Source organism: Kogia breviceps, chromosome 12, assembly GCF_026419965.1.
Source record: "Kogia breviceps isolate mKogBre1 chromosome 12, mKogBre1 haplotype 1, whole genome shotgun sequence".
Classification (NCBI taxonomy): domain Eukaryota; kingdom Metazoa; phylum Chordata; class Mammalia; order Artiodactyla; family Physeteridae; genus Kogia; species Kogia breviceps.
This window is the reverse complement of record NC_081321.1, coordinates 3773540-3787275: the sequence shown is the minus strand read 5'-3', so window position 1 is coordinate 3787275 and position 13736 is coordinate 3773540. Positions and strand designations below refer to the sequence as shown.

The following is a 13736-nucleotide window of genomic DNA, read 5'->3' as shown; positions in this document are numbered from 1 at the left end:
AGCCTACACAGTGTCAGTGTCTGGCAAATAACCGTCACACATTGAGCACTTACTGTATACCAAACACCATGCTAGGTGCCTTCAATGATCACACTACACGCTCAGATAATAGTTATCATCACCTCCATTCTGAGCACGAGGAAACCGAGTCAGAAGCTTGTCCCACAGGCTATTAATTCCCAGGCCTGTCTGCCTCTTGGCCACTACATTCCCTATACGGTGATCAATAAATATAGGAGGTCATCAATAAATATCGAGGCTTGAGGATCACTTGGAGGGGATTCTGCAGAAGGCATGCAGCCCTGGAGGGTGGCTGGACTCGTAGCCCTTTAACAACCGCATTACGACCCAGACCCTCGCAGGCCCCGCCCACTCCGCGCCGAGGCCGGAAGGGAGAGGCAGGGGCGGGGGCGAGCGGGGGCGGGACGGGGCGGGGCTGGCGCTGGTTGGCCGGCTTCGGCCGGAAGTCGGGAGGTTCGAGGGGGTCCGAAGACGCCGGTTTATGACGGGGAGGCTTGCGTGGAGGTTGCCTCTCTGTCCTTTCGCTCCCCGGGCCCTCGGGAAAAACCCAGCACACCGGCCCCGCGGCCAGCCCCTTCCGCCAGGCTCTCTCCGCTCGATTTCGCCACCGTTATGTGGGAAGCGAATCCGGTGAGTAGCCGGGCGGGACGGGGCGGACCGGTGGGCGGGGTTGATGGGAGAGGGAGGGAGGGGTTCCCGGGATCTACGCCGGCCCCCACCCCCCAAGGCCGCGTCGACCGGCTGTTGAGTTCCGGGGGCGTGAAGGCCCCGGCGGCTCGGGCAGTCGCCTTGCGAGCAATGGTGACGGCTTGGTGGGTCCCCAGCGCCGTGCGGCTGTCCCGTCCCAGTGATTGGACTCGCTGTGGTTTCTCCGCCCCCGTCCCTCCACCGTCTTTGTAAACTTGGCGTTTTGCTCTCTGCCTGGAGTTCCTGGGCTTCGGACCTCTGACTGACTTACGCTCTGGTGTACCTGCCAACCCCATCCCCATCCCCGTCCAAAGCGAGGGGACTCGCCCTCCGGGTCCTGAAATGGGCCTAAGGGGAACCGCCAGGGCTCCTTTTCCCTTCCTGGTGGACAGCCATGGAAAACGGGTCGAGCGTGTGTTCTAAGCCTCTAAATGGTGAGGTTCTTAGATTTTTTTTTTTCCAGTGGACAGAAACTGATGACCTGGAGCTTTTCCACTGCAAGTCTTGTGTCTCCCTCCGGTATTTGCATTGTGTCTGCATGCATTTTTGTTTACCTTGCTTTTGTACATTCATTTATTTAATATGCAGCCTTCAAAGAGTGGAATCCGCTTGCCAAGAGTATTCCATTAATCTCCTGTTAGAGGTGAAATCGCCTAGTTACACGGCAGATAGACACTACTTACGCCTTTGAGTTGACTGGAAAAGTGGCAGAATCACGTATCAGCAAATTGTTGGACTAAAATATGTGCAACTATCCCACGTGCTGAGATAACTTCCTAAATTTAGTTTAATAACCCTGTTTCCATATTTGCAGTAACTCCTTTGCTGTAATCATTACTTCTTATTTTTTCCATTCCTGGCATATATTTCCAGATAAGTTAGAGAGTTTGTCAGTAAATTTGCTTCTGTTTTTACGTTTTTACCCTGTAGAAACTAGTCTGTTGGTCTGGATTTTTTTGGTTGCGTATCATGATTACATCCCAGGCCATCGAATAGCGATGATCATCATCTAAGACTCCCCACCCACCCCACCCCCTTTTTTTTTTTTTTGGTTCAAACATACGATCCTTTAAGGCCACATCAGAGGATAGTAATTGCTGGGTTTTGATTTTAGCAAAAATAATTTCAAATTGTGAGAATGTGCTCTCTGCTTATATATTCAATTTCACTATCTGTCATCAGTAAGTTTCATTTTCTATTATTATAATATGTGTGTATATGTGTGTTTGTGTTGTATTCAGTTTTTATTGGCAGTCCTTCACCTTCCTGGGTTCTCCATAACATACCCTTTAGTCATCCAAATACATGTCTTGCCCAAAGTCACATGTCTTAAATCCTTCACCATGTTAGAAGCTCCATGTGCGCAGAGATTTTTGTCTGCTTTGTTTACTGTGGTATCCTCAGACTAGGGAACAGAGCCTGACGTGTAGTAGAGGCACTCAGTAAATACCCATTGAATTAACAAAGTGATTGCATCAATGCTAGAGAGTCCTTTGCTCGCAGTGTTCATTCTTCCAGCTCCATCACATATACATCAGAACTGGCTATTGGCTCACTCATGTGTCTGTGAGGATTATAAAGGCATTAACGAGTATCTCATATACTCGGTTTGTTACAGCATTATCTCACTTCTTTGCAAGGAAGGCTTGGTTTTCTCTGAAATCTCCCTAATGATTTTGCTGGATTTCAGTAGAGCAGACTGACTTGTTAATAGTGGTGAACCTTCCCCTACAAGCCCACATTCTCCCTTTGACCCTTACCGCGCCGCTCTCATAGATCTTAATGCTCCTGTGTTTTCTCACCGATACTGTTTTTCTTCCTCTGAGTGTATGAATGTTGTCAATAAGGACAGTTTCGTTTTGTAAAAGTACAGTGAACATTCTGCATATGGATTTCCTCTTGTAATTTGTTAGTTTCTTTGAATAGAAGAGGCATCTGAATAGTCTGTCCAGCTGTGCTCGTGGAATGAAAATTAATTTTAATGTTTCTCGAAGCCAAACACAATTGGAAAGATGAAAAAGAAAACCCACAGTGCATCCTAAAGATAAATACAGATGACTTTTGTATTACCCACCAATTTAAATTACTGTTTACCATTTCTTTCCATTGAATGATGCAATAAATTCTGCTTTGTGGAGGAAGGCCATAGAGAACTGCTTTAACGGAAGACTTCTGCTAGTTTCTCCCTGTATTTTTTTAGTAGCTTCCATGACTTTGATATGCCACCTGTGATCTGCAAATTCATCTCCTCTTGCAAGTACGCCTTCTGTGTGATACTGTATTCCGCTTGCAAGTGTTTTGAGGAAATATGACACTGACTCTGGCCATAATGCTCAGAAGCAGCCGCCCTTCTATGTGGAAAGTCTCCATGACATGCTTTGAGTATGGAAAATCCATTGAACTTGGAACATTTTCTTGGGCAGGGGAACCCAAAACAAGATAACCAAGGAGCTATAAATATACTGTATCTCAGTACACCACTTTATTTTATTTTTCAAGACAGTCATGAGGTCAGTGATGATTCTGTTCAAGCCTTTCACCGACCAGGCTCCCTGAGGTCCCTGCCAAGGCAGAGGCAGGTTGACAGGGCAGCAGGCACTCAGTTCTGGTGTGAGATCCTGGCGGTTCTCCACCCACCTCGGGGGGAGGTGGCCCTGGACTAATGTCCCCCAGTGTAGGAAAATGGCAGATCTGTAGGAAGGAGTTGGAGGGGATGCCGTCATTCCCTTGACTCTGTGTACCCTGACTTTGCCCTGCCTTTTTCTGTCTCTTTGCCGCTGTCTTCCCCCTCTTCACAGGAAACAGAGTCAGCATCAGCATTACATAGGAGGGAGTTTCCTTTTCTCTCTGACAACAGAAAATGAAAAATGGCAAACATTTGTTACCATTAACAAATCATCTGTGGCGGTGATAGGACCTTACTCTGTAAAGAGTGATAAACTCTTCAAAATTCCTTTTCGCTTATTAATTCATATGATTAGAACAATCTAATGAGTTAGCTAAGGGAGAAGGAAGTGACTTCCCCGAGGTCTCGCAGGTGGGTGAGCCACAGAGTCGTTGAGCACCGCTCTGCCACCACCCGGCCGCTCGGTCGGGGCAGCGATAACGTTTGTAAATCGGTCCAGCGCTTCGCTTTACCCGCTGAGCCTCCCTTTTCTCTGTTTATTTATATTCACAGCTGCTTCCATGCTCCCTTGGCACTATGATTCTCTCTTTCCTCTGTCCAGCCTCTTGAAAGAAGAGTCTTATACTTCCTGTCCTTCGTACTCAGACCTCAGCCCCCCTAGCCCCGCCCCTGCCCCAGCACCTGACTTGCTAGGGGGTCACTGAGAGTTTTCGAATCACCACGCACAACGGCCACCTGCACACCTCACTCTCCTCTGTCATTTTGCAACAGTAATGCCACTGGAGGTGTTTCTCAAAACTCTCTTTTTTTGATTTCCTGGGACTGTATTCCTTTGGATTTCTTCTCCTTTCTATGTTTCATCCTTGAATCATAATCGTGGGTGAGCTGCCCCTGAAATGTTCCACCTTAACCTCTTTCTTCTCTCGGCACATCCTTTTTTGGTGAGCCCCAAGGCTTCAGATAGCTCTTTAGTGACTCTGCCTGCCACATGTACATCTTTAGCCCTGACCCCCTTTCTGAACCCCCTTTCTGAGCTGGTTGATGGACAGCTCTACTGGTTGTCCCTCCGGGAGTTCAAAGTCAGTATGTCCAAATCCAACTCCCTCAGTCACCGAGTCATTATTTCAAGCAGTCAGTCAACAAACACTGAATAAACATCTCTTGTCTGAAAAACACCGTTCCAGGCACTAGGGAGGGGCAGGGCAAACCTGGACCAAGTCAGAGCCTGCCCTCCAGGGCCTTGGAGATACAGTTTGAGTGGGAACAGTGTTACCAGAGGGCATCTGGGGGCCTGGGAAGGTTTGTTGAAGCAAGTTACACTTGAGCTAGGTGTCCGAGTCCCAGAAGTGGTCTTGTGGGAAGGGCAGAGGAAGCAACATGGCCAAAGGCCACGGAAGTGAGAGAGAGAATGGCCACCACAGCTTGGATGGAGGAGTGACGTGGACAAAGCACATGTCCCGTGGTCGTCTCGGTGAGGACACCACGAGAGGATGAGGGTGGGGTGCTGCGAGGACAGCAGCTGGCGTCTGTGGCACATCCTGCCTGAGGAGGCAGTACCTTCTATAGACGTACCTTTGGGCTGGAGGGGGACAGAGGTCGGATGTGTTCCTGGCGGTGAAAGTTCTAGAGAATGTAGTGTCTATGAAGATGTGTTCTTAGGGTCAGCGTACACTCACAGGTTCATAACTGACAGCTTTATCTTCTTGGCAGTCTTTGTAATCGTTCTAGCAGTGGGCTTAGCTGAGCTGACAGAGGAGTGTGGCGTGCCAGTGTTTGGTGTCTGGGGGCCGTCTAAACAGAGTATGGGGTCATCCAGTACCTCTGAGGTGGGGATTTATAAATTATTGTTCTCTTTTTTAGTGATGAGACTAAGGCTCAGAGTTGGGTGCACTTTCTGAATGAGGGCAGCCAGGTTCTAAACCCAGAACTTTCTGGCTCCAGAACAGATACTCTTCCCAGTCCAACTTAGGATCTAGGCTTTAAAGTGAGTAGAAAAGACCCTGTGAGAGAGTCACAGGGACTCAGAGCTAAAGGAAGCGTTCTCAAACTGCAGGAAACCTTGACGTTTCTGTGACACCAACTCCTGTGCGTTTGGAACTTTTCTAGTGATGCAGCCCACGAGCAGGAGGAGAGAAATACTGTGGCCTTCCCAGGGTTGGCACGGCAGATGCTTCACAAGGCTGAGGAATGAGTCTAGTAGTTTTTGGTATCAGGGGACAAAACAGAGTTTGGGAAGCAGGCTGGAGGCACGTGTTTGTGGTCGAGGCCTGAGGGATGGGGCGAGGCAGCTTGCCCATTGTGACCTGCCTGGCCTGCTGCTCCGGCAGGAGGCCGAGGTCTTTGGCTCATGCAGCTCCCCTCTAAGAGTTAGACCTGCTTTGGAAACAATGCCTGAGGGCACTCATGTATTTATTTAGCACCTACTGTAAGCCAGTCAGCTCTAAATCCCAGGGTATACAGTGGTGAGCAGAACAGAACAGGCCCAGCCCACCCGGCTTGCTGTCTGTGCAGGGTGGCGACCTTAAGCCAATAATTGCACAGTAACATTGAGCTCCAACTGTAGTAGAAGCTCTGAAGGAAAAGGTACGATGATGGCGCCGAGTAGTAGGAGGAGCTAGTGCTGGGCTTGGAGGTCAGGCCAGGCCGCCCAGTGAGAGTTACTTCTACAGAGATCTGACGGGCTGCGCAGGGGTCAGGCAGGTAAGGGCTGGGTGGGAGGGGAGGAGGCCTGTCAGACAGCCGCAGCAGCCTGAGCAAAGGCCCCGAGGCAGAAAGGAGCTTGTGAGAGAAGCCGTGTGTGGCTGGAATGCCGTGAACCAGGAGTTAGGGCCGGCAGGTAGGTAGGAACAAGCCATGTGTGGCTTTGTGGCACATGTTTAGGAGTTGAACTTTATCCTTGGAGGAATGGGGCCATCGAAGTGTTTTACACAGGAAGTGACGTGGACATACTTGCGTTTTGAAAAAGATCATCCTGGCTGCTGTGTGGAACACGAGTTATTTGTTAGAGAGTGTACGAGGCAGATGATGGCCTGCCACAGATAACCGTGTCCGCGCCACCGGGAACTGGGCGTGTGTTCCGTCCCAGAGCAAAGGGGAGTTAAGACTGCTGATAGCCAAGTACTGACAGGGAGATTATCTTGGATTATCCAGGCTGGGTCCTTAAAAGTATCCATAGAAGGTGCAGACAGAAGTGAGTCGATGTGAGGATGGGAGGATAATCAAAGATACCAAGGGCAGGGGGGAATTGGGAGATTGCGTTGACACATATACACTATTGATGCCATGTATAAAATAGATAACTAATGAGAACCTACTGTAGAGCACAGGGAACTCTTCCCGGTGCTCTGTGGTGACCTAAATGGGAAGGAAATCCAAAAAAAGAGGGGATATGTGTATACGTACAGCTGATTCACTTTGCTGTACAATAGAAACTAACACAACATTGTAAAGCAACTCTAATCCAATAAAGATGAATTGAAAAAAACAAAGTTATACACGGTTGCTGGCTTTGGAGATGAAGGGGACCACGAAGCAAGAAGGTGATAAGCTTCTAGAAGCAGGAAAAGCCAAGGAAATAGATTCCTGCCCACGCCCCCCAGCCCCCCCGACGACAGCCTCCAGACAGGAATCACTAGTTGATTTTAGTCCGGTGTGTCCCACGTCAGACTTCAGCAGAACTGCAAGATAAGAAATTGTGTCCCTTTAAGCCACTAAGGTGGTGGTAGTTTGTTCCAGCAGCGATTAAAAACTTACACAGGGAGCATGAGAAAGTCTGTTCGAAGACACTTAGGAACCTACAGTGTAGTCCAGGGTGCGGGTGTAGGGGACTTGGGCTAAGCGGGGGAGAGAGAGGAGCGGATCAGCCCAGGCTGCGCTTTGAGTGACGGAGGCTGGGTTCCCGGCACGGGCAGCCGGGAAGAAGGGCCACGTTCACTGAGGTGGGGAGACTGGGAGAGGGGACGATGTGGAGGGGAGCAGGAGTTTGGTTTGGGGCCTGTGATAGGTTTAACGTGCCTGTGAGGCATTCAGGTAGAAAGTCAAAGGGGCGGTTGGACGACTGAGTGGAGCTCAGCGGAGAAGGCTGGGCTGGAAATGGCCGCTTATGGCCTCAGCCTGTATAGACAGAAGGCTTTTAAAATCTTGGGAGCGAGATCCCTAGGACAGTGTTTCTCAAATTTTCAGCACCCATGCAGATCACCAATTTTAAACAATATTTTATTATTTATTTTAATTTTACATTATATATTTTAAAAATGAATAATGTTTTTATTGTTAAATAGATGACATTCTTGCAGCCTCTTACGAAGTATCTAACTTGATAGGTAGCTTGAGATGTAGGTTAGACCCAGACACTTCAAATTTTTACCCTGTGTTTCTATTAAAATAGGAAATCCCTTGCTGTAATTACAGATTGTCAAGATTCGCAGCTAGTGTTTGCTGGCCCTGTTAGATGTCTTGGAATACCAAGATAGAACACAGACAGAGCAATTATGGGGCTTCTGGGGCTATTCCTAGTGCTTTGTCAGTTGCCAAATTGAGACGCTTATAATATTAAATAACTGTAGGGGTGGATGTTTCAAGCAGCCGGAATGCTTGGAAGCAGGGAGCGACTGGATTCTGGGACTACTTCAGTCTCCGGAAAATATCTGCTCGTGTTTTCTTGTAACGTTGGCTGTGTTCTTTATACAGCCACAATAGTAAAGTCAGTCTCACTCTGATGAGTAAAGAAAACCGTCAGATTCTGGGAAGAAACCACAGCCTAGCAATTGAGTCCATTTGCAGCATAGTTTGCTGACTTTGAGAAATCTGGTATCTTACTCTCAGCGTTAAAATTTGGGGTATTTTGGCCTTGAAATAGTAGGTTCCAGTTATTTATGATGCTGACTGTATTTCAGCATCTACTTCAGTAGGCCTCTGGAAATCAAGAATGACCATTGGTATTATTAGCATCATGAAGAAACGTTTTTATCTCATCCCTCCTTTCAGAAACTCTTGTCAGCACTTCTCTCCATGACAGCTAGTAAACCGCGGTGGGAAGAGTAATCGTGCACACACCGCCGTTGCTTTCCTCAGCATCCGAGAGCACGTACTCTGGGTTGTCAAGATTTGCTGTTATTCAGTTTTCACTGTTTCCTTCCACACCCGGTTACAATCAGGAGGCACACTGGTGCCTTCTGTCTGTCCCAGATGTTTAAAACATCTTTTAGGAACCCAGCCACACCCTTCCTTGCTATTCGTATAGCTCACGCTCTGTCAGTTTTGAATGGATTGCACCTTTTTCAGCCCATGTCACACCTCACAGAGATATCATCGCCTGAATGAAAACTGACTTCCCTTGTACCGTGAGCTTCCACCCACAAGCAGAACAAAAGGTTGTCGAGTATTTCTACCCCGTTACATACTACGTGTACTGCAAGAACGGATTTGTATTTTTGCTCAGGTAGTTTGTTCAGTTTTAAAACTAAACATGTTGAAGCACTCAAGTGATGATAATTGCTTTTCTATGTCATGTGCCAAGTCACAAGATGTGACTTCCGACAGAGTCATTTAATAAAGAAATTTTGTCAGTAGTTTATTTATTTTTTTTTTACAGCAGTTAAATTGGGCATTAAATTTGGATTGACAGCTTCTCAGCAATATTCAGACTTTTACCTGTTTTAGCTGGGTAATGCCCCTTCAGTCTTGGTCCCTTCTCTATCCTTATTAACAAAGCAAATAGACTTGGGGCTCTGTTAGAAGATTATGTGAAAATTTATTTGGTTTTACACCATTGTATTTGCTGAACACTAGTTGATATGAACTCAGTAACACAGACTGAACATATTGAGATGCTATGAAAATAGAAGAATTTTTGTGAAAATTGTAATTAATCTTATATTTCAACTTTGCAAACTGTATGTGATCAAATTTCTTTCATTACTTTTTTTCTGTGAAAAATGCCTTTGAACCACTTCCTAATTCTTGAGGACCATGTTTTAAAGATGCTGAGAAAGACAAAAAAGGGCTAAGACTGAGCCCCAGTAACCTGCAAGTTACAGGCTGAACCGAAGTAAAGTTGCAGAGGATTGAGTGTTTGTGGCCAGAAATCTAAGATGATCTGGAGAGAGTGATTTAATGGAAACCAAGAAAAAAGTAATGCAGGACAGTGGGTAAACTGTGAAATGTTACTGAGAGGTCAAATAAGACACGGTTTGATAAAAGTGCATAGGATTTGGTAACTTGAAGCTCATTGGAGATCCTAGCAAGTGCCTCCTTTTGTGTGTGTGTGTGTGTGTGTGTGTGTGTGAGAGAGAGAGAGAGAGAGAGAGAGAGAGAGAGAGAGAGAGAGAGAGAGACGGTGGTGGGAGATATTAGCCCAGAAGCTAGAAAAGCTAAATTAGAGTGGATTTTGGCATGCATGGAAAATGAAGAAATAAACAGTATGTGTAGACACACAAAGAGTTATAAGCCACCAAAGGAGATAAAGTGGAATCCCGAAAAGAAGGTACATGATAAGGGGAACAAAGAACAGATGGGACAAAGCAAGATGATAAACTTAACCCTAACCATATCAATAATCATACCAAAATAAATGCTCTAAACACCCCCAATTAGAAGGCAGATTGTCAGATTGGATTAGAAAGCAGGACCCAACTGTAAGTTGTCTACAAGAAACACACATTGAATGTAAAGACACAAGCAGGGGGACTTCCCTGGTGGCGCAGTGGTTAAGAATCCACCTGCCAATGCAGGGGACACGGGTTCGTGCCCCGGTCTGGGAAGATGCCACATGCCGCGGAGCACCTAAGCCCATGCGCCGCAACTACTGAGCCTGCGCTCTACAGCCCACGAACCACAACTACTGAGCCCGCATGCCGCAACTACTGAAGCCTGCGCGCCTGGAGCCCATGCTCCACAAAAGAGAAGCCACCACAATGAGAAGCCCCCGCACCGCAGTGAAGAGTAGCCTCTGCTCCCCACAACCAGAGGAAGCCTGAGTGGGACAATGAAGACCCAACACAGCCAAAATAAATAAATAAAAGATAAAATAAATAAATTATTTTTAAAAAGACACAAGTAGGATAAATAGAAAGAGATATATATAGTGCTAACACTAGAGAGAAAGCTTGCGTGGAATGTTAATATTAAAGTAGGTTTCAGAGATAATATTATTAGTGATAAAGAATGTCATTTCCTAATGATAAAGAGGTCCGTTAATCAGTAACAATCCTAAACATTTATACACCTAATAATAGATACATGAAACAAACATGAAACAAAACTAATAATAGCTGTAATGAGAAATAGGCAAATCCCATTATAGTTGGAGATTTTAATCCTCCTCTCTGAATAATTGACAGAATTAGTAGGTAGAAATAAGAAAGGATGTAGAAGACATGAACATCTTCAACCAACTTGACGTAATTAATATTTATAGACCAGTACACTAGCAACAGCTGAGTACACATTTTTTTCAACTACACAGAGAACATTTAACAAGATAGACCATATTCTGGGCCATAAAAGGAGTCCCAATACATTTAAAAGAATTCAGGTCTTATATAAAGTACACTATCTGATTAAAATGGAATTAAATTAGAATTCAATAAAAGAAAGATCTGTAAAATCCTCGAGTATTGGTAAATAAATAGCATGCTCTAAAATAACCCATTGATCAAAGAAATAAAAAGCAAAAATAGAACATATGAAAGCATATCAAATTTGTGGTACGCTGCTACAACAGTTCTTAGAAGGAAATTTATAGCTATACTGATGCTTTTATCAAAAAAGAAATGTCACAAATCAATGACCACAGCTTCCTCCTTAAGAAGTGAGAGAAGAGCAAGTTAAGCTCAAGCAGGAGCAAAGAAGTAAAGATTAGAGTGCAAAGCACTAAAATGATGGTTGGTGATGTTCCAGTCTTCTACATCCTTGCTTATTTCTACCTACTAATTCTACCTACTTTCAGAATATAGAAATGAAAGTAATACTTCACAACTCACTCTATGAAACTGGCATTACCCTAATTCCAAAGCCAGTCAAAGACATTATAAGACAACTACAGACCAATATCCCTAATGAACATAGATGCAAAAATTCTAAACAAAATTTTTGCAAATCATACCTAACCATATATAAGAAGGTTAATGCATCATTATCAAATGATGTTTATCCCCCAAATACAAGGTTTGTTTAATATTTGAACAGCATCAGTGTAACTCATTATATAAGCAAACTAGAATGAAAAACTGCGATTATTTCAGTGCATGCAGAAAAAACATTTGACAAAATCCAGTATCTATTCCTGATACAGACCCTCGGCAACCTTGGACAAGAAAAGAACTTGTTCAGCCTGATACGGGGTGTGCAGAAACGGTTAACTCAGCAGGCCTGGGTTGCTCAAACCTTGCACATTCTCAAGAAAGGCCTGTTTCCATGACTGTCCTTTGCCTAGCTCCAGAGAACTGAACTCCTGGAATGGTTTGTCTCATGAGTGTATCTGCATGCCTGAGAACTTCAGCCGTGCTCCACCAGTCTGTCCAGAAAGTTTATACTAGCAGTGTGATTTATGGTGAGTTCCTTCCCTCTGGAGATCTGGAACTTCAGCAGCTGAGGTCATTCACACAGGTGCTATAGGCTTACATGACCAACTCCCAATAAAGACCCTGGACACCTAGGCTCAGGTGAACACCCCTGATTGGCAACACTTTGCACTTGTCACACATGGTTGCTGGGAGAGTTTAGTGTGTCCTGTGTGACTCCACTGGGAGGGGCTGCTTGGAAGCTTGTACATGGTTTCCTCTGGACTTCATCCCACCTACTTTTTCCCCTGTGTTTATTTCACTTTGTATCCTTTTACTGTAATGAACTGTAACCATGAGTAGAACAATTTCTGAGTCCTGTGAGTTCTTCTGTTATGAACTAGAGAGTAGTCTTGGGGACCCCTGGCACAGGGGCATCTGCAAAATACCTGTATCTAATATCAAACTTAGTAGGCAAAGGCCAAATGCTTCCCCACTAAGATCAGGAACAAGGAAATAATGCCTGTTCTTTATTCAGCATTGTACTGGTGACTACAACCAGTGCAATAAGGCATGAAAAAGAAATAACAGGCATCTGTATGCTAGAAGAAAGAAGTAAAGCTAGCTAGCTAGCTAGCTAATGCCTATAGAAAATCTGATGGAATGTCAAAAATCTCCTAGAACTAATAAGTGAGTTTAGTAAGGTTGCTGGATACAGGAACCATATCCAAAAATCAGTGTATCACTATGTACTAGCAACATTCAATTAGAAATTGAAATTTAAAATGCAATTCCATTTGCCATAGTATCAAAAATATGAAATACTGGGCTTCCCTGGTGGCGCAGTGGTTGAGAGTCCGCCTGCCGATGCAGGGGACGCGGGTTCGTGCCCCGGTCCGGGAAGATCCCACGTGCCGCGGAGCGGCTGGGCCCGTGAGCCGTGGCCGCTGAGCCTGCGCGTCCGGAGCCTGTGCTCCACAACGGGAGAGGCCACAACAGTGAGAGGCCCGCCTAGCACAAAAAAAAAAAAAAAAGAAATACTTAGTCATGAATCTTGCATAAGTGATATGCAGGACTGTACACTGAAAACTATAAAACATTGAAACAGTTAAATAAGACCTAAATAAGTCAAGAGATGTACCTCATTCATGGGTTGGAATACTCAATATTGTTGAGATGCCAATTCTTCCAGATAGGTCACTATGCAATCCCAATCAAAATGGAAAAGATCTAGACTAACCAAAGCAGTTCTGAAAAAGAAGAATAAATTTGGAGTGCTAACACTACAGTGTAGTATTGGTATCAAGAGAGAGAAAATGTTTATTAGAACAGAAGAGGGTCCAGAAATAGGCCCACAAACAAACAGACAACTGATTTTCTATAAAAATAAGACTCAGTGAAGAAAGGGTGGTTCACTCAGTGTTTGGTCAGAGGTTATGTTTAACCCCCTTGTGCCAGTGAGGCTACCCCCCTGTGTTGATTGATCTGTGTGCAGCCTTGGGAACGCTGTCATGTCTGCCCCGTGACCTGCTCTGACCGCTCCTGGGTAGATACAGCCTAGAGCTTGTGCACAGCCTTCCCGACTCCCACCATGGACTGTAATCCCAGGAGGGCTTTCTTGGCTGTCCCTGGTTCTCTGTATTAAATTTCTGCCTACTGTGCCATTCTGCTTGTGGCAGAGCTCTGGGCCTCTCCTTAATTGTTTTTCGTCAAAGGTTTCCATTTTTTTCGATAATGCTCTTAGACGTGAGGTTCTCTGTACTCCGTTACGTGTAGAATCAGTCCCCTCAGGCAGAGTCACGGATCTCTTTGTCCTCAGGATGTGCTTTTCCTCCTGCAGTTGAGCCCCTGTGTCCCTGGAGCTGGAGTTGGGAGCACACTCTTCCCAGAGTGACACCCTG

The 13736-nt window shown here is 45.5% G+C and overlaps 1 protein-coding gene across 7 annotated transcripts in view; it reads left to right on the top strand.

The window, feature by feature from the left end:
- The first annotated feature begins 416 nt into the window (after positions 1-416).
- PARP11 (poly(ADP-ribose) polymerase family member 11) overlaps positions 417-13736 on the top strand; it is a 38212-nt gene continuing 24892 nt past the window's right edge. For 3 of the 7 annotated variants that reach the window (XR_010835736.1, XM_067008569.1, XM_059080697.2), the window contains exon 1: positions 449-651. Coding sequence is in view for 4 of the 7 variants with exons in the window: in XM_067008569.1 (XP_066864670.1) it covers positions 634-651 (18 nt within the window). In the remaining 3 variants the exon portion in view is untranslated. Of the gene's footprint in view, positions 652-784; positions 1143-1171; positions 1228-13736 lie in introns of those variants that run through there. The other 4 variants (XM_067008568.1, XM_067008570.1, XM_059080696.2 and 1 more) reach the window with 4 other exon arrangements.